At 40.8% G+C, this 21,505-nt stretch overlaps 1 protein-coding gene across 4 annotated transcripts in view; it reads left to right on the forward strand.

Annotated features, from left to right (window-relative positions):
• The window catches only part of mark4b (MAP/microtubule affinity-regulating kinase 4b), a 56,787-nt gene that overhangs the window by 29,927 nt on the left and 5,355 nt on the right, over positions 1 to 21,505 (forward strand). The window contains exons 5-18 of one of the 4 annotated variants that reach the window (XM_056373446.1): positions 3,085 to 3,133; positions 3,246 to 3,311; positions 4,586 to 4,656; positions 5,202 to 5,258; positions 5,562 to 5,798; positions 6,437 to 6,556; positions 6,963 to 7,062; positions 7,572 to 7,681; positions 8,145 to 8,334; positions 8,445 to 8,665; positions 9,208 to 9,311; positions 12,661 to 12,939; positions 14,545 to 14,627; positions 20,052 to 20,088. In XM_056373446.1, the coding sequence (XP_056229421.1) occupies positions 3,085 to 3,133; positions 3,246 to 3,311; positions 4,586 to 4,656; positions 5,202 to 5,258; positions 5,562 to 5,798; positions 6,437 to 6,556; positions 6,963 to 7,062; positions 7,572 to 7,681; positions 8,145 to 8,334; positions 8,445 to 8,665; positions 9,208 to 9,311; positions 12,661 to 12,939; positions 14,545 to 14,627; positions 20,052 to 20,088 (1,724 nt within the window). Of the gene's footprint in view, positions 1 to 3,084; positions 3,134 to 3,245; positions 3,312 to 4,585; positions 4,657 to 5,201; positions 5,259 to 5,561; positions 5,799 to 6,436; positions 6,557 to 6,962; positions 7,063 to 7,571; positions 7,682 to 8,144; positions 8,335 to 8,444; positions 8,666 to 9,207; positions 9,312 to 12,660; positions 12,940 to 14,544; positions 14,628 to 20,043; positions 20,089 to 21,505 lie in introns of all 4 variants that reach the window. The other 3 variants (XM_056373448.1, XM_056373447.1, XM_056373449.1) reach the window with 3 other exon arrangements.

The following is a 21,505-nucleotide window of genomic DNA, read 5'->3' on the forward strand; positions in this document are numbered from 1 at the left end:
AGGAATCTGTCTCGGATGATATTTGTGAAAACATGCACCCAGGCATACACACATCGCCTCGGGCCATTCTGGAGTTATGTCATTGTGGAAGTATTGTTACTTCACTGTGAGAAAGCAGATTCCTTGAACACGTGGCGTACTGAGCAGGTGTTAGGTCGGAAATAATCAAAATGATTATGAAACGGGACATATGCACTGTAGCCCCCCCGGATGAGTAGAATAAATAAATAAAGGTAAAAACTAATGTCCTGTAAATTAAATGTGAAGTAATCTGCACTTTCTTCTCTCCTCCTCGCATGGATTGTTTCTCTTAGTAGTAGTTTGACATTTTGGGAAACACACTCGCTCTCAGCCGGAGAGCGAGATGAGCAGATTGATACCACTCTGGTGTCTGTACAATAAACATGAAGCTGCTGTGAGGAGGCAGTTTGCTTGGCTTAGCACAAGCCGGGTTAACTGTTTCCCTCTGTGTCTTTGTGCCAAGCTAACCGCACTGGCTGTTAGCTTGAGCTTTATATGACAGTGATATCCTCATCTCCCTCTGCTACAGAGCAAATAAGTGTATTTCCCAAAATGTCAGACTGTTCCTTTAATTAATCACCTATGTTCTTAATAACGCAACACAGTGTAATATGTGGCTGTGTTTGAGCTCCTCTGTCTGAAGCCTGCTGCATTCAGGACTGTAGTGAAACAGAAATGCACTATAATTCATTTTAATCACATTTTCATTTTTGGACAGTTTATTGTCTTTTCAGACCAAAACAATCTTTATCTTTGTTTATTGTCAGTTTATCCGACAACTGCCGACTTAACGTCTTATAAGCACCATGTGTGGGTTGTAAGGTTCCTCTTGTCCCTCTGATGAGCATGAAATCATGTCCACTTAAAATAAGAAATGAAAATCTTCAAACAGTACGGCAGTGATGCAGTAATGCAGTGTGCTTCTCACTGAGCTGCAGAGGAATACAGGCGTTCTACTGTAGTGTACAAATATGGAAATGTGAACTGCGTTGGGTTATATATATAACCCAACGCAGTTCACATTTCCACTTATATATATATCTATATATATATATATATATATATATGGGAGGAGTGTGTTACCCAGGGCAGCTGAGTGTCAGCAGCAAGAATGAAGGCATCAGTGCATTCCTTCTTTTGTATTCTTGTTCTTTCACTGTCTCTCTGTCTTCTTTTTTCTGTGTTCACTGGTGTGTAATTTATTCTTTAAAAAAAAAAAAGAGTCAAATTTGCTGCAGTGTTTTCCAGAGCACAAAATGACTCCAATGCTGCCAATACAAAATAAATACTAATACAAATCCTTTTCATTGCCCCCGTCCCCTTACCTCGAACCTCTTCCTTGATTTCTTACTTTCTCATTGTCCTCCTGTTTTCTCCCCTGTCTGTGCCCCTCACCTCCTGTGCATTGTTAATTTGCTTCATATTCTATTTATGTTTCAGTTTCCTGCTGACACACACTGCCTTTGTCACACACACATTTTGTTTTTTTATAATGCACACGCATACACACCCTTCCTAGTGAAATGGCACTTCCTCTCCACGGTCAGAATGTCACACTTTGTCATTAATAACCAAAGCAAAACAACTAATGATGGATGAATGGATTGATTGCATATGTAGAAGCTATATGTAGGCCCTTGAAAACACATCTGCAGTGAATGGGTACAATCCCAAACCTTTAATACATATAAGTATGTGTTAGTTAAAAATCCAGTTTAAGGGTGACTTGAGATTTCATTTTTCTCTGATTTCTCAAATTACACTTCAGTTTGCTGTAATTCCATCTGGTGTTGAAAACGTCTCGAGACCAGCCGTCAGCATGTTCCACAGTGATGAATCTTGCCCTGCCGCTATCCCTCTGTAGTCTTTTATAATGGAGTTCGTAGACAAATACATTACGTTAATTAGACAAACAGAGAGAGACACCATCAGAGTGGCAGGATGAGGCAGCAGTCTGGAGCTCAGTGATGAATGGGGTGGGGGAGTAGAAGGGGAAGTACACCCAGGGGAGGAGGCCCTGCTGTCAGCGTAGCACCAGCAAGACACTCCCTTGGGTGGTCCGGAGGTGGTTGGAAAGATGAGTGTGGGGGGAAAACATGTATGTGTGGAGGGATGAGATGGATGAAGAGGAATGGTGTGTATATACCAGCTGTATGAATTTACTGAAGAGCAATTCGTCTGATGAATGAACAAGGAGGAAACTCAACTTCAGCACAAAGGAAAAGGCGTCTATCTAAAAATGGACTTGGATGTATTTTTGAATTCATATAAATGCATTATATTGTATTATTATTTATTGATTGTCACCATACAGTCTTTGTATTCCAACAAACTTGCATGTTAAAGGTCCATATTTTACACTTTCCTGTGTTTTAGTTGAAGTGTTGATCCATAAGAAGATATATTTGAAGATATTTCTCTGATTGGCTGACTGTTTACTGAGTGATCCAATAAAAATATAACAAATTTCAGGTAAACACTCAAATCCTGCAATGTTGGATGGTGGGTCCAGGTGGGCGTGGCTTAGGGCATGGCTGGTGGTGACTGCTTTGTTGTGACATCACAAATTTCCAGAAGTCCTGACAGCTGGTTTTAAGGCTCAGTTTCTGAATACAGGCTTTGTGCATTTCCCTGTGGACTGAGGCTTTGATACTTTCACAGTGTTATTATAGAACCTAGACCTGCTTTATAATATAACTACACACCTTCATACTATATGGACCTTTAAAATTTCATGGTTTCACGTGTAAATAAATGACAAGTGAAATTCTATTAAAATCTCTAACAGCATGACACCTAAATAAATCAAGTCAAGATAGTGCCGCATTTTTTATTTTTTGCTATATTTCTCACTCTCAATGAATTTAGTTAAGTCATAAAATAGCACAAGGAACTTTTCCATTTCAAGTCATATAGCAGTTTATTATTGCCATTATCCTTTTACCATTCTCCTTTCTTTTTTTTTTGTATTTTTGAATATTTTAAGCAACTTACCTGTGAATTATTCTGTGTAGAATAATGGAGTCTGGCAGTTCATTCTCTCATTTGATACATTTTTTTCAGCTGTTTCGAGAGGTACGCATCATGAAAACTCTCAACCATCCCAACATAGGTGAGTTACACCACAGAGAATGATCTTGGGTGTGTTTTGTTTGGAGGTGGTGGGTGTGTACATGTTTGTGTGTTTGTTACCATGCTAACATTTCTTCCTCTGTGTGTCACAGTCCAGTTGTTTGAGGTGATTGAGACAGACAAGACTCTTTACCTGATTATGGAGTACGCCAGCGGAGGTGAGTGACATCCCCACCACCCACATCATCATCATTGCCAAGTATTGAATGGTGCCAATTAGAATCTTTACTTTGACTGTACAGTTTCTATAGAGTTCAGCTGAACTCATTAATTTACGGTTCAATGCCTTAGTGTTCATCATCTACAGTCACGTTGCTTTATTGCTCTACTCTTTTCTCTCTTGTCTTTCTCCGTGCTCTTCTATTCATCTTGCTCTTTAACATTGTTCAACTGTTTCCCATGCTCTCTGCTAGTTTTTGTAGCTTCTCTGTTTTTCTTTCTTCTCTCCTCATCCTAATCCATTCATCTCTCTCCGCTGCTCTCTCTGTATGTTGTGTGATCTCTCACTTTAATGCCTAATAAGGAGACAGGAGCTCACCAGCCGACATGCTGCTCTGTTCAACTCAACCTCAGCTTTCTGTTTTACCTTCCAGGATCTTCAGAGTGCACATACACACATACGCACACATACACACACACACACACACGCTCACGTAGAAAATATGTATGGACGCTTGCACATGAAAACATTTGAAATGGTTTAATTCAAGTGTTTAAAACAAGGAATGTGTCTTCACAGAAATAAAGCAGAAGTTGTTGATGATTTCATACTTGACAAACATGACACTTGACTGGATAGCTGTTATCAACTGTTAGCTGTTTACTCTGAGGAGCTGAAAAATAATGTTAAACCAGGAAGAACGAACATTTAAGGACCAACTTATTGGAAGTCATATAGTTTTTTTGTCTCTTTCCTACACATGACAACATACACATACCCATATGCCTTTACTCATTTTAGTCAGGTCACTCGTATCAGGTTTCAACCTTTTCACAGTATTATTTATTTATTTCTATAGCACTTTTCACAGACACGAGTCACAAAGTGCTTTACAGGGTCAAGATCAGTCACAATCCAAAAACATCGAAAATACACAACACTAGTAGAGTATCCAGTAAAATACACATCGTTTATCTGAAAGCCTGTTTAAACAGATAAGTCTTTAACTGCTTTTTAAATGTATCGCTACATTTACTCCTGTAATGCATGAAATCAAATTAGTGTGAGCTTGACACAGACTTGATTCTCAACTCACAAACCTCTGGCAGAGTGTCGGAGGTTTTAAAACATTTAAACACACGTGAACACTTATAGGTGGAAGAAAAATCACTATATATGATTGGATTGGTTATATGGAGCACTGGACTTGTAAACACACTCCATGCCTGCCTGAACTGCAGCATGTCTTCATACTGTTTGTTTCTCCTCCAGGCGAAGTGTTCGACTACCTCGTGGCTCACGGCAGAATGAAGGAGAAAGAAGCCAGAGCCAAGTTCAGACAGGTCAGTAAAGCCCTCATACCTTACTTCACCTGTCCAATGCCTGTTCATCTGTCTGTATGTCCCTTTACAGCTGCTCTGTGAGCACGACTGATAGCTAGTCGGTAAAAAACAGTATAAGGAAAACTGCAGTCACATTAGGGTTGAAAAGCAGCACAAAGCAAAGTCTGGGATGATTAAGAAGAGATGCAGAGGTCAGATAAATTCATCATACTCAGCAAAAGTTATGGGAGCTGAAGTCTGAGTTCATGTGGCTCATTGTTTACAGTCACAGCTTTGCTTGTAACTGGGCAGTGTGGGCCTAAAACAGACCGACACAGAAATGCAGTAAACTTTTCCACTGTGGTTCAGACCAAATAAAACAAACAGTAAGTGTGATCGCACAGCAAGAAATTCACTCATCTGCTTTTCATTCGTAATGTTGCTCAAGGAGGCATGTGTGAAATGGAGCGCCTAGTTTAGCCACCATTTACATGATGTAAGTACAAACATGAAGTGCAATTTTCTTCTCTTGTTTGATGTCTTGTCTTCTCTCTCTCTCTCCTCAGATTGTGTCAGCAGTGCACTACTGTCATCAGAAGAACATTGTTCACCGAGACTTGAAGGTGATTACACAGAGAGAGAATGAAAAGGGTCCAAAAACCTTATTCAGATAAACAAAAATCTGTGACAGTTAATGTCTGACTGCATATATGAATTTTACACATATTAATAAATAAGATTGTAGCACACATTTATTTTAGAGCTGATATCTAACTAAGTAACCAAAATGAAGTTTAAAAACAACAGCTACAATTTATTTAAATCAGCCATTGCAAAAGAAAACACATCACTTCTTGAAAGAACAGATGGACTCCAGCCTTAAGTCAAGTCGTATGTGTTTCACTGTCTATGTTGTTTCCCTGCAGGCGGAGAACCTGCTACTAGACGCAGACTCGAACATTAAAATAGCCGACTTTGGCTTCAGTAACGAGTTCACTGCTGGCAGTAAACTGGACACGTTCTGCGGTTCCCCACCCTACGCTGCCCCGGAGCTCTTCCAGGGGAAGAAGTACGACGGTCCAGAGGTGGACATCTGGAGCCTGGGTGTCATCCTGTACACTCTGGTCAGCGGGTCGTTGCCCTTTGACGGGCAAAACCTGAAGGTGGGTGTCGTGTAGGCGGTGTTGGCACAGTATAATGTCATGTGAGGAGACTGAAAGCTCCCATCAAGTGATTTCTGAGGTTTTAACTTTGAGTTCAGTGAAAATGGGCACAAAGAAATAAATCCTTATCGCTATTTGACTATTCTTTGACAATTATTTTATATATACCAAAGAAAATGAATGTACTATAGAGACATCAATATAAATTTATTTTAGATAGTCACATATCTCCTTACCTTGAGTTTGAAGACCAGAACACCAGGCAGTTAAAAGTAGCTGTTACACATTTTCTCATTTTCTTGCCTTCTATTTTATTTTATTTTTTTCAGTTTTGCTCCTGTAGCGATCACAAGTCCTTTATGAAAGGAAAAAAAAAATCAGTATCATGATAACAAGATTATCAAAGGTATCATGTAAGAGACATTGTTGTTAGTCAGGTTGAACTTTATGTTAATGTTAACGTAAAGTCAGAATTGAAATCTGCAAATAAGTGCATTTTATCAGTTTTATAACCACACAATTGTGCACCATAATATCACATCATACTTAATTTTAGTAATTTTAATATAATATGAGTAATATTGATTGAGTGTTCCTGTAGCTGAAACTCAATGCGTTTGCCTGTGTTTTGTGTTCAGGAGCTGCGGGAGCGTGTTTTGAGGGGGAAGTACCGTGTGCCCTTCTACATGTCTACAGACTGCGAGGGAATACTGCGCCGCTTCCTGGTTCTCAACCCTGCCAAGCGCTGTTCGCTGGAGGTGAGCAGGAAACTTAACAACAATATGAGAAGGGAGGCACATACAATACATGCATGAGCACATCAGTGTCTGAATGTTGAGCTGTACAATACAATCTACTTAAGGGTCTGATTGCCCTGCATGTCTCATGTCTGTAGGTCATCTTGTCTTTCAAGGACAACAACAATAAATTATAACACACACAGTTGAACAAAGGCACACAAACTGAATTGTTGTTGAGTACTGTATGTAGATGAATTAGTACATAAAGTAAAGGTGAATCACTGAACATGGATAGGAAGTAAAATGTTGATGCCAAAGAATGAAAGTTACACTTGGGGAAAAAAAATCAACAAAACATTATTGTGTGTCTGTACTTTGTTACTGTATTTGTCAAGGCTTCTTTCTCCTTCTCCCTCCTCACCAGCAAATAATGAAAGATAAGTGGATCAATGTCGGCTATGACGGCGAGGAGCTGAAGCCCCACGCAGAGCCTGTGGAGGACTTCAACGATACCGGTCGCATCGGTGAGAAACACACGCGCCTTTTGCCAGTAATTTATTTATGATCAGAAATAAAATTGATCACAATCATTAACTAATAACCTAGTTGCATGTTACAATAACAGTAAACAGAAATATTCAGTGTGGGTGAACTGGGAACATCTGGTTAAGGACACTGTCAGCAGTCTTCAACTCCCACAGGTTGGAGACAAAGAATCTGTAGTCAGCCATGTTCAAGAGCCTCTTGTCTGTGACTTTTGGCTTTTAAATAAGAACTGGTGAACTTATGTATTGTTCAGCCCCTCAGAGATTCCTTTACATGAATGTCCTATGGGATGCCATAATTTAATAACCATAAATGCTTAAGCAAACCTACATGGTGCTCCAGACATGTGCTGGCACCAGGCTTTCACACCAAGGTTGAACCTTTCATAAATGCACAGAAGGTCGACCTGCATGTTTCCTGCGTCACTCGTGACTTGCTGTGGAAATTGTGTAAACAACTGTTTCTAATTTCATTGGTCTCATTGCAGATGTGATGGTTGGGATGGGTTTCGCCAGAGACGAGATCAGAGATTCTCTGGTTAGTCAGAAATACAACGAGGTCACCGCCACATACCTGCTGCTGGCACGCAAGAATGAGGTGAGTGTATCGACTTGTTTTGTTGGTTTGTTTGTTGTTTTTTCACCTTCTGTAATTGGGTGAAATAAATGAATTATGCAGTCGTGGTTACAGTTTTAACAGTAGTAGATACAGTAAGCTCATATACAACACTAAATAAAGTTATCATTAAAATGAAAAAACACCACAGTTGGAGGTGTGTGAGATTCAGAATGATGTCAGCAGTTCCTATTTCTCATTTGTTTACAGCTGTGTTGTGTCATAGTCATGACCGAATCTGTGTTGTATGATTTTTATTTCCTGGTTTTGGGCCCTTTCTGATTTAAACTGAGACATGACTTTACAGTAATTAAACCTGGTTTTAGAATGAACTGATCTGGACTAGCTTGATTTTCTTGGTTTTAGTAAACAACTTTAGTAATGCTTGTCTCCATTCATATTGTTATTTTGAATTTTCTCTCTTTTCTGTTCATCTGTATCTCAGACTGACGGCACCGAGTCTCGGTCAAGCAGCAGTCTGAGTCTAGCTCGAGTCCGGCCCGGCACCATCACCAACGGGACCAGCAAACACTCCACTTCCTCTTCCTCTTCTGGTGCACCTTCTTCCTCCTCTGGCCACAAGGCACAGCGCAGCGCCTCCACATACCACCGCCAGAGAAGACACTCTGACTTCTGTAAGGCAGATTACAGAGATCACTCACAGCTTGGGGTTTAGCTTGATCAGTTAGTGTTCGTTAGATTCATTCTGCAGTTTTTAAATGACGACTTTTTCCCTCTCTCTCAGGTGGTCCAGCGGTTCCAGGGTCGACACACCCCAAACGGAGTCCCAGTGGTGTAGGTGAAGGGGCGGGGCTTAAAGAGGAGCGGCTGTCAATCCGCAAGCCGAGCACCAATACCGTCGGCTCCCGTAGCATCCCGACCCCCTCCAGTCCCATGGTCAGCTCCGCTCACAACCCAAATAAGGCGGAGATACCTGACCGGCGCAAGGAGGTTAACTCAACCACAGTGAGTGTTTTGTGGCTGTGATGAATCATCCAGTGTAACCAATCTCTCACACTGAATCCCTTATCAATACAACATGTACAGATGGCAGAATCCTCACAGTCCTCCTAATCCCATTTCCTCAGATTACAGCACATGGAGGCTACACTGACACAGATGTTATGGAGACTGTAAACATTTACATCCTCCACAGATTAGAAAAGAGCTGAACAGTAAACACTTGGTTGAGATGAATAACAAACTGTAGATTCATGCAGCAGTGGATATGGAGATTATGGTTGTTTAGTAAAATTAGCATGAAAAAGAGAGAGATCTGAGGGATTGTAAAGAGTTAAAGACAGAAGCCAGATTAACCTGAGATTAACTCTTTAATGTTCTGCGCCGCAGATACTCGTGACTGTCTAAGGTCAAACAGCCGAGGCAGAGAAGTGCTTGTTTTCAAATGGTGTCACATACAGCTCATCCACCACATCAAGATAAAAACATGTATCATTTACATCCTTTATTCTTCAGCAAATTCATGAGATTTCTGATTCTTTCCCCAGAACAACATCCCTGCTAGTGCCATGACTCGAAGGAACACGTATGTATGCACAGACCGGTCCAGCACTGATAGACACCCACTGCTGCAAAATGGCAAGGAGAACAGGTGAGAGGAGGATAGGTGTCTGCCTGTGTCTCTGTTCATCTTTTACTGTGTGTATGATGACAAAATCCCCTCACAAGGCTGCTGGGGGTCAGTGACACCTTTCAAAGTGTGGAAACTCTTTTTAGATTGTGTTCAAATACAACATGAGGCAAAGATTTTTCTTTATTTGTGGGGATTTGAGCCAAAGGTCGTGGAGCATTCGTGTTTAAATATATTTATTAGGAACAGCAGGTTTCAGCATCAGCACAACAAGTGAGAGCACCACCATCATCATCATCACCATCACAGTTCTGTGTCTGTGCTGAAAGTCTCCAAACCAGAAGATCAGGTTTCACTTTACTAATTTTCTGGCTGGTTTCACCTCAGTTCACTCAGCCTGGAGCAGATTTGAGTCTATTTGCCACCATCTTTGACTTTGCGCCAGCTTTAAATTTCTCCGCACTTTGTATCTGAAAAATCTCAAATGATTATGAGGTGAAATTAGAATCAGGTTTAGGTTGGAGAAATGGTTGTTGCTTGGTGAAAAGCATCAGCAGATTTTGTTTTTTGAAAACAAGTGTGGTGCACAGGCTATTAATGAACTGGCTGGTTTTGTTGGCTGTTAAATGTCAGTGCGAAAAACAACAGCAAGGCAGACTTAGACAATATGAAATAAATGACATTGTAGGAAATATATTTATATTCATAGTAAATACAGACAGCTGAAGGTTTATTATAGTGGGTTGGTTTATAAAGACTGAGTCCACACAGCTTCTCCTTTATTGCACAGAGACAGTGTTTGGCACAGGGTGTTTGTCTCACATACATTTTGTCTCTTCAAGAGGGGATAAAGGGCTTAAACTGTGCATGAGAGGGTTCATCTGTGTGTGTGTGTGTGTGTGTGTGTGTGTGTGTGTGTGTGTGTGTGTGTGTGTGTTTATTTACCCAGTATGAACTGTCTGTTGTTGTGACAGATGGTTGTCTGCTTGTCAGTCTCAGAGCATGGCGAGCACAGTCCCCTCCCTCTTTCTCACTCTCTCCCTTCCTCTCTTCCTTTGGTCACTCGCTCACTTTCTCACTTTCATTCTGGCTGGCCCTGTTTTCCGTCCCTCTGTCTCTTATTCACTCTGTACTTTTGCTGCCTCTCGAAGGGAAAGCCAGAAGGGTTCTGTCTGCCATCTGACCTCCAGTCAATTTTTCCTGTGTGTGTGTGTGCGTGTGTGTGTGTGTGCGTGCGTGCGTGCGTGCGTGTGCGTGTATGTGCGTGCGTGTGCGCTCATGTGTTAAATATAAGTATTGAATGTTGTGGGAAAAATCCTGTAAAGTGACGTAAGCTCCACCAACATGCTCAAATTTACCAACCTTGATGCTTTGATGATATCAAATGAAAAAAAAGAAACATCAGCCAGCGCTCTGGGTGGTGTGCTGGCTCTCTGGTGTTTATGTAACAGTTGGGATTCTCTGATTTGATTTGACTCTCCTGTGAGCAGAGACACACCCGACTCTTTTACATTCAGCCATTAAAGTGAGGCATTATTCTCTGTTGCAGCTCCATTTTCTGATTTAACAGGTGGTGCTGAGGGATGTAGGCATGGAGGGAAAAGAGTGGCAGGTATAACGAGGGAGTGATGATAGGATGAGGAAAAGAGAAAGTAGAAAGGGAGGAAGAGATGAAAGAGGGCGGAAAGAGAGGGGAGTGGACGGGGGTGAGCAGTAGTGAGCAGCAGAATGAAGTGAGGACTGGCATTGTGCCAGTGTAACCCTCCACTTGCCTCAGAGGCCTTGTCAATCTGATGCCATGCCAGAGTGGTTGATGGGACAGACACGTGCATGGACACACGCACACAGACAAATCACACACACACTTACGTTTCGCTGACTAAAATGTACATGACAGTTGTGGTGAAAGTGCACAGAGAGACACTGATTACATGTGTGTCTGTTGTTATTCATAAGCCGTTTATATAAAACCTGCAGGTTCTGCATATTATACACACAGACGTTAACCTATGATGACACAGATCAAGATGTTTTAGATTGTAGAGTTCTACCTGTGTTTTAATGTTGAACTCTGAAATTCATATAATTATAATTATTCATTTATAATAATTAATGTAAGTCAGTGTCACTGAAGAAATATTTTCATCTTTAGTTAGAAAAAGCTAAAATGTTTTATCTCATGTTTGAGTGCAGGTGTACAACTCGTTATTAAAACTCCAGTGCAGTAGTACTGGCTGATTTGATCACTAATCACTCCTGATTATCTCAACCCACCCATTCAACTCTGTCATGTAAACGACTGACATGTAACGTTTGTTTGCGTCATGCAGAGGAGGGAAAAAAAGCACTTGAAATCTCGCAGGAGTTCTCTGTGTGAAAGCGAGTTCAACATCATTAGTTTCTTTCACTGTTTCTTTTCTTTTCCACTTTTGAACCATGTCACTCTCTCATCCTCCCTTTCTCCTCTCTCGCCATTTTTTCACTCTTCCTCTAACCCCCTCTACCCCTCTGTTCTCTTCTCTACCTACTGCACCTAGCTGCAGCGGGGTGTGCCCCCCCCCCGCAGCAAGCTGCAGTAGCCAGCTAGTTCACGTTGATATTAAATGATTTTGCTCTGCAACGGCTGCACTTCAACTTAACCCATCTAATGGTTCTGCCCCACTTGAACCCTGTGTGTGGGTGTTATCTAGAGCGTTATGAAAAGCAGCCTGAGGCCACCAGCCAGCCAGAGAATCAGGGGTGGAGAGGTGTGTGTATGTTTGTGTGTGTGTGTGTGTGTGTGTGTGTGTGTTTGTGTGTGTGTGGAGGTGTCACAAAGTGTGAGTGTTGGATAAAGAGAAAAGAATTGGACGAGAGGTAGGGGGGATGCAGACAGATGGGGGGGAGGGGGTGGCTCAGTGGGGAGAGAGAGAGAACGTTTTGGGTCCATTTTTAAAGATTAGAGGAGAACTGGTGGTTATGATGTGAGGAGCAGCTCTCACTCTCTTACACTGTTACATTTCCTTTGTGTGGGTGTTCATGCTGCCTGAAAAAAAATTAAAATGAATTCAGTGTTGCTTGATTGTAATCATAAATTCAAGGAACACTACTCTTTACACACTTAAAAATTTATTGGGTCAAAAAACTAAACAAAACAAAAGCCAGGTAGTCAGATATCCCCTTTTATGACCCTGCCTGCCATGATTTAGGGGCATATTTGTTAGAAATACACCATGTAACTGGATTTACTCTGTAATGTAAAAAACTGTGAAATGCTCTATAATTCAAGGCACATGTGATTCTTGCACAGTTCTTGCATCTGCCAATAGAAATGATTTTGATTGCAACTATTCTTTCTTTTTTTTCCTCCTCCTCTCCTTCCTCCCTCCAGTACCTTATCCCACCGCCTTCCCCCTGCCTCCCCCTCCACCCACAGCATCGCTGGCGCCTCTGGGGCCTCCTCTTCGTCCTCCACGCCCTCCTCCCGCCTCTCCAGAGGATCCACGGTGAGGAGCACTTTCCATGGAGGGCAGATTAGAGACCGTCGGCCTCCCTCTCATGCTCCCCCAGCTTCCCCTACGCCGTCCCACGATGCCAGCCCGCTGCCCCACGCCAGGACCCGGGCCACGAGCAACCTGCTGAGCAAACTCACCTCCAAGTTGACCCGCAGGTAAGAGGAGAAGCTGGGAGAATAAGAAGGGAAGGAAAGAAAAGAAGGTTTCTGTATAGCCAATTGTTTGTCATAAAGAGAAATTAGATTTGCTTTCGTTCAGAGGGGGGACTTAAGGTGAAGCAGGAAGAGGAAGTATATGTGTTATTGTATGTGATAATTATCACTAATCTTCCAAATGTGGTGAAGTGGTAGCAGACTGTGTGTTTAAAGGCTTGTAACTGGACGGTGTAGCTCTTTTGCTGTAAACCTGTACATGAAGATCATTTAGCTAACTGTGCTGCCTCTCACCGTCTCTTCCTTAACAAGTACTAACCTACCAGCCTTCCTTCTCTAATAATACAGCTTCACAGAAGGCTTCAGACCTTGTCCTTCTTAATCTCAGACCTGGGTCTAATAGTGTTCAAACAGTATTCCTACTGTTTGTTTTACTTGCTGAAATTAGACATCTTGTGTGTGCGTTTGTTTTCTGCCAGCAGCTGTAGGATTTCCTCCCATAACCACCTGCTTCCTACAACATTTTACTATTGAAAATCTGTCTGCGCCTTCCCACAGGAAGGATGAAGGAATGAAATTAGTAAATAATAATTAATAAAGTAATAGTGAAATAGTAAATAATGTATATGATAAGACATATTCTGAAAATAAGCCTCATAAAAAGTTTTAAAAAGTAAAAATAAAAACATCCAGCATGAGGCAGTATTACGTAAAATTGGATCAAACTACAGCTTGTGTCTTTCTTTATGTTGTTTCCCTTAGAAACAGATACAGACAAACAACTAGTGTTATTGCTGATTGATTTTGTATGTTTAGATTAAGGCTTGTAGTTTCTTTCTTTTAATTTAAGATTACTCGGTTCTTTCCAGGAAACTTTAAATTGAACCATCAAGATGGTGATTTCTAATGTTAGACATGAATGTATCTCACTACCTTAATAGAGAGAGCAGGAGGCAGCAACACAGAGTGGTAACTTGGCACTGGGAAGCATACAGTTTACTGGATGGTAATGGATATGATACTCTATCCTGATGTAGTAATGCTGACTGCTTGTTTCCAATAGCAGCAGAGACATTCACACAGTTGTGTCAAGTTCTGCTGGACAGTCACCCAGTCCTGTTGCAGCCCTCTCTCCTAACCAATCACATCTGTGCAGTTGGGCAGTATGTGAAGTTTGAGAAGATCAAATCCAATTGTGCCACTGGTACTTCTCAGTTTCTGTCATCAAGACTTAGTACTGTTAGAAATCTATTTGACCCAGGTCTGCTGATCAGGTGGACACACTCCGTGTCTTTCACAGTCAGTTCTTCTTGGCTGCTTATTGTTGCTTTATCTGTTTGTTTGTTTGATTGTTTGGTTCTTTAACGAGTTTTGCTTTTCCTTGCCAGTCACCTGCCAGTCTTCTCCCCTTCTCTTTCCTGAACTACAGTACACACAGTTTGATTTGTACCTCTTCTACCTGTGCTTCTTACTGTCTGTCATCTCTATGTTGTCCCCCCCCCCCACTTCTCTTTCATTCAATGTCTGATTCTCTGCTGTTATTTTTCCTTTTTTTCCATTCCTCTCATCCTCTCTTCATCTCCTTCTCTTCTTCCTCTCTGCTCCTAGGGTCACTCTTGACCCTACTAAACGTCAGAGCTCAAACAAGTCCATGTCGGGCTGCACACTCCCACAGGGGACAAAAACAGTTAGTAAGTCTTCCTTTCCCATGTTTTCTGGCTGCTTCTGTCTGTCTGTCTGTCTGTCTGCCTGCCTGCCAGTGCACTGTCATCCCCTCTACTCCTCATTCACTGTCTGTTGCAGGTTTAGTTACACAAACATTAACCGAGGTGAAGATACTCTGCAGGCAGGAGTTTCATCCGTGGTTGAGTTAAATTCAGCCTGCAGGATTCTGGCTTCAGGAAAACTGAGCTGTGAACTGGAAAGTGTCTGTTTCTCTAGACATACAAAGTAAATTCAAAATGGTTAGTTTCTCTGTGAATGTATCTTCCATCAAGAAGAGACTCAGGCTTAGAGGGGGTTATTGATAGGAGCTGATGGTATAAATAGAGTCTTCTATCATAGTATATGATTTACAGTATTATGAAATTGATTGACAGTTAAATTGAGAAACAAGTTTTTAGGTAGAATAACCTGCTTCTGGTTAATCAAGTGAAGTAGATACTTGAAAAGTCACAATTCTTTGTCACATAGATGCAAAACTCCAAAAATCCAATATGTCCTTATGTCCTTATTACAATTCACCATGTGTATTGAAAGGGTAGTTATCTCAGTATAAAGAAATTATACACTGTTATACAGTTACTGTCGTGTGTCTGATTGTTTTACATTCAGCTGGTGTCTTTGCCGCTCACTCACCTCAGCCCCACCCTGTTTGTACAAATTTAGGTTTTCTGTCTCCAGTAACTGACAAAGATGGGTTGGGGTCGGAAAACAGAGAAAGCTACAATATGCTAGGTCAGACATTAAGGAGCCTAAATGCTAAAGCTGAGAACTGGAAAGCCCTGTCCTGGTTCAGACCCAGTTTAATTCTTCTTTATAAAATTTCTTGGGTTGTGCCCATAAAAGTTTAACACAGTTTGTTTCTTCCTATAGAGCAGCTTCATCTCTAAACAATGTGTTTGTATGACTAAACCTCAGATCGGCATCTGTCTGTCTGTGTGTCTGTGTGTGTGTGTCTGGACTGCTTGTGTCTCTGCTGGCTGGGCTTCATGCTGTAGCTCTCATTTCTGGAGCAACAAGAGGTGGACTTGGTTTATTGTTTGATTTTTAGAGATGGCTTTCTTTTTCTACACAGCAGCTGTGACTGTTAGCCACAGTTAGCTCAGGTAGCTACAGTAGAAATCAATAGTCATGCAAACACACTGACTCACAGTCACACAACTTTAGAACAAACAACCCTATGAAGATGTGTGTCTGTGAATTTATTGCAGCTCAACTGTACTAGTCTGACTCATGTAATCATCACCACATGTTTGTCCATGCTGTTAACAAATCAGCCGTCCTGCAGCAAGGCTGTGGGATCTCTGGGAGCAGAGACAGGCAGGAAAGGAGGGGGTGGGGCTTTATTGGTGCTTTGTACAAGACAGAGGCAGGGGGTAAAGGATGAAGAGTAGTGATGAAGAGGGAGAGGGAGAGTAAATGACTTCATCACTGTTAAAATGAAGCACTGGTAATTTATAATTGGCCTAACGTGAACAACATGGTACCACCGGATATCCAGTTTGATAGAAAATGTCTCATTGATCTGAAACCTTTAAAAGTACATGTAGTCCTTCAGAATCAAAGAGGCAAGAGAGGCGTCTTTGTAGAGCCAACATTTCGCACCAACATTAAACAAAGGATAAACCTGTGGTCGAGAGACCAGGGTTTTATACCAGTATTGGAGGCCAGAATCCACTGTAAGAATAAAGTGAGACATAATTTTAGCCTCTACTCTGTAATTGTGCTCATGTTTTCTGGTGATATCTGTTGTCAAATGTCAAAAGTTAGGAAATTGATGACTGAAGTAGGATTAAGTTGAGTGAATGTGGAGACAGAAAAACGGTAAATTATGATAATAATAAAATAATTCGCTTCTTAATGCACTGTAGTTACTGGGGCTGTTGCTATAAGGATTTTCATTATCAGTTAATCTGTCGGATTTTCTGATATTTTTTTACACCAAATAATGTGAAAAAATAACAGAGTTCAAGGTGACGTCTTCAGATATCTAGAAAGAATCGTCTTAAACTATAATATTATATTCAGGTTACAATCATTGAAAATTAAGGAAACCTGCAAATATTCACATTCAAGAAGTTGGAACAACAAATTTACATAGAAAATTAATCTAATATCAAAATTGTTGCCAATAAATTTTCCTTTAATGAATCGTTGCAGCTATAGTGTATATATAATATAATACTCTCAGGTAGTGTTGACTGATCTCAGGTCAGATTGTGCAGCACTTTGTGATCACACAGACAACATTCACAGTGTAAAGAGCAGGGAGACGCCGCTGAGTAATAAAGCAGGTACACTGACTACAGGTTAAATTACACTTTGCTCATAAACTTGGCCTGGTTCAGGTTGTAAAGATTCATGTCTGGGTAAAAAAAAGTGCAGTTTGAAAACAAAACTTACTCTGTATCATTTCAGCCTCGAACTTGTGACATTATAAGTACACAGCATACATCCGAGCCCTCTGCAAGAGCAGATGCTTGTGAGAAACATCTCAGCCTGCACCAGTCATCCTGACTGACTGACCCAGCGTCACTGCCGTTTTAAATCAGGATTAGTTATGTAACCAGGATTTATCCTGCTCTTAAACAGGGATCTTACACAGCGCTCCTTCAAGATACAAGCAGATTGTTCTGTTACTCTGCTGCTAGCTCTGTCTGTCTCTCACCCTGTCTCTGTTCTCATGTCTTCTCTTCTTCTATTCTCTCTCTCTCTCTGGCACTTAATGCTCTACTTCTCTCTCTCTGTCTCATCTGCCACACACACTGTACAGTTTATACACAGTCGCTGGCTCAGAGCACTAAAGTCTGTCCAGTCTTGGTTGGTTTTTCCAACCATGTGATAGCACTTGTCTTGCTCAAGGGCACCTTGGCATCAGTTTCTGAGGGAGGGCCAAAATGTCACTCACTCACTTATTCTACCCAGACAAGAAAGGCAAGCTCATAACTAGATGGGACAATTACAAAACATTTACATAATTACTGTTGTGCTGAGTTAAGACGTGTAATGACAAGAGAGACAAAATGTGGCCTCAAGAGCCTTAAGAAAAAATGACAGGTACATGTTTGTCCAGCTCTTACCGACACACTGGTGCTAAGAGTCAAATGTTCCCAACAGAGTTGAGGTTCAGTGTTCTTAATCCAACAGGAATTCCCCTCCACATATTTGCTGGATAAGTATTAGGATGACATTCATTGATAAATGCTGATGCATATCTCAGTGATAATCTGTGTGGATTAGCGGCATTAGATCTCTCGCTGTAGCTTTTATAGAGAGGTGACGCAGCGAAAAAGATGCGACTCACAGTCTTAACATTTATTTAGATCTGATTAAAGCTACTGCGCTGCAACAGCTCATGAGTCACATCCAGGGCTGTGTTGGAGTAGGTTTCATTTCCAGTAAAAATAATAAAATCTATCAATGAAATTTCACTGCTAGCACCTCCAGGCCAGCCCCAGTTCCTGGAATAGAGATCAGTTTGCCAGGTTGGTGGGTTAAAGCCATCAGTGTACTCACAGGAAATAACAACAGCAGCTCCTGGTGGTGATGAAAGGGAAGTGCAATAATCAGCCCCAAACTCAATAGTATCTACATGACAATGATACCAGGACAAAATATGAAGATCCCACATGTATTCAGAAAGTTTTCAGACCCTGTCACTCTTTTCACATTTTCTTATTCTGCAGCCTGATGCTAAAATCATTTACATTCATTGTTTCCCTCATCAGTCTACACTCAGTATCCATAATGACAAAGCAAAAACAGAATTTTAAAGATTTTTGTAAATTTATTGAATTGAAATGTCATATTGACATAGGTATTCAGACCCTTTACTCTGTACTTAGTTGAAGCACCTTTGACAATGATTACAGCCTCAAGTCTTCTTAGGTACAAGCCTTGATTTTCTGCCATATGTCCCTGTAGATCTTCTTCAGGCTCTGTTTCACAGTCAGAGTCCTTTAGGTGCTTTTTTTCAAATTCCAAGAAGCTTTCATGTGTCTTTCTCTGAGGAGAAGCTTTGTCTAGCCTCTGTGCCATGAAGCCTAGATCGGTGGAGAGCTGCAGTGGTGGTTGTCCCTCTAGAGGTTTCACCCATCTCCACACAGGCTCTCTGGAGCTCAGCCAGAATGACCATCAAGTTCTTGGTCTCCTCTGTTACCAAAACCCTTCTCTAGAGTCCTGGTTGTTCTACGCTTCTTCCACTTTAGAAGGAAGAAGGCCACTGTGCTCTTGGGAACCTTTGATGCAGCACAGATGTTTTTGTAGCCTTCCCCAGATCTGAGCCTCGACACAGTCCTGTCTCTGAGCTCTGCAGGCAGTTCCTTCTTCTTCATGGATTTTGCTCTGCTATACATTGTCAGCAGTGAGACCTTCTATAGACAGGTGTGTGCCTTTCTAAATCATGTCCAGTCAGTTAAGTTTTCCACATGTGGACTCCAATCAAACATCTCAAAGATGATCAAGAGAATGGGAAGAACCTGAACCTGAGTATCGTAGCAAAGTGTCTGAATACTTCTGTCAATGTGATATTTCAGATTTTCCTTTTTGATCACTTTTCTTTGAAAAATTTTCTTTGTCATGATGAGGTATTGAGGGTAGATTGATGAGGGGAAAATTAACTTAAAAGATTTTAGCTTCAGGCTGCAACGTAACAAAATGTAAAGAAGGTGAAGGAGTCTGAATACTTTCTGAATACTTTCTAAATAACAAAAAGATATAACATTCACCCAAATTTGAACTGTCGTGAGAGATGTTAGGAACATTAGTGGCATCTGTGGTGCATGAAGTTTAACCAGCCTGTTAGTCTATCTCATGTGATCACAAACTAGATTTCAGACTGATGCTCAGATCAGAAAAAAACTATTTGCTAACATCGCTTTGTGTGTTCGTAAATTGTGATTATGCATGAGATGATTAATCAATGAATCTAGAGAATAATCAGCAGATGAATCAAGGTGTTGTGTTTTAATTCGTGCATTTGTGATTTTACCTGCATTAGATTTGTATGTGTGTGACTCATGTGTGGCCACCACTGCAACACACACTGTATCTGCTGTCTGTCGAGCCCTGACAGTCTGCTCTGGATTCACTCATTCTACGTCTGTTTATCTCCGTCTCCTTTTGTTTCCGTGGTGACTCTGACATTTTGTTGTTTCACATCCATCCAGTGTAGTGAGTGTAGGCCGGTAATGATCCATTTGTGATTTGAGGATGAGTTGTCATGTTCTGTGTCGTTGACGTGGATTGATAAGCTGTGCTGCTGATTGTCGCATTAAAAGAGGAAGTGGGGGGAGGGGGGCTGAAGGGGAAAGGTGGGGGGGCGGGTTTGTGTGAGAACATGATTTGCCAAATGATTCCTAACAGATACGTTGTCTTCTTCTTGAGGGTCACAGACGAACCTGAGAGAATCAGCAGATCTCCGGTCACAAGGTGAGTGATAATTTACATTCTATCAACTCTGACAACCAAATCATCATTACAAGTAGAGCCAAGAGACCAATATATCAGCATCGGTTTATATATATATATATATATATAATTAACAGGAAACTGCAGCAGAGAAATGTCATAACTAAAACAGTGACACTGTTATATAGTTTGTCCAGCAGAGAGCGATACTCACTTAGTACCTATCTTCATCACTATTTGTTAAAATCACAAATCTAAGGGATCTACATCAATGTTATTAGTTTATAATATGTGTTTATGTGAAAGAAATTACTGTAGTATCATCCTCAAAAAGTATCTTAAAATGTATTCAACAGTTTAGCATGTACTGAAATGATGCTGAACCTTTAGTTAACTTCTCAACGAGACAGTTTGTCTAGCTCTCTCTGAGAATATTATTGCTTCAGTTAAATCTCTGTTTGACTGAAGAAAATTCACTTTGTACAATTGTATATAATAGTCAGAATTACTTTAATCTCTCACTATGATACATTTAAAAAGATTTGTTGTTTACTGTATGCGTAGACTTATATACTGTCATTGATGGTTTAACCAGTACAGGATGTAAAATTAATTTCGAGCAGGGAAACATTTTGCTCACAGTGCAACAGTGAATGTTGTCGTACTGATGTGTGACCATGACTGGATTTTTTTTTTTTTTTTTTGATCAATTTCTAAACACCAGATATTTTTATGGGGTGTTTTGCATGAGCCAACAGGGGAGCTGTTGATTAAATATCCAGCACAGAGCCTGAAGCATGCTACTCACATGTCAACACCCATTTTTCTCTTTCATGTGGTGAAGACGTGCAGAAATACGTTTATGACAAAAAAGATCTGAAATTTTCTACCCAGAGAACCCAAACTGTCATTTACCTACATAAGTCTCAAAACGGATAAATGCATGTAAACTTCTCCATCCTACATCTTGTGAAACCAAGAACCAACCGCTGATCAACACCAATAACTTATAATTGCTATAAATATTTAAAATCAAACATCAATACCCACCTGACCGATATTCACTATGTATCTGTAACCCCATAGCTGCAGACAAGAATGAATGATTGATGACTGAATCATATATACTGATAATTGAAATAAAAGAACTAAGATTTTTTTTCTACACACAGAGAAATTATTTCTCTTAAATTTTCTTCACAAGTATGTTTAACTCCACGTTAGTGAGCATTTCTCCTTTCCCAAGATCACCCATCCACCCGACAGGTGTGGCAGATCAACATGCTGATTACACATGATTACTGCACAGGTGTGTCTGGGCTGGTCACAATGAGAGGCCACTCATGTAAAATGGGAGTAAAAAGATTATCTGAGGCAACAGTTGTTATTTTGGTGACAAAATAATAGCTTTTCACTATGTGTGGAAAACAACCACAAC

Source organism: Seriola aureovittata, chromosome 4, assembly GCF_021018895.1.
Source record: "Seriola aureovittata isolate HTS-2021-v1 ecotype China chromosome 4, ASM2101889v1, whole genome shotgun sequence".
NCBI lineage: Eukaryota > Metazoa > Chordata > Actinopteri > Carangiformes > Carangidae > Seriola > Seriola aureovittata.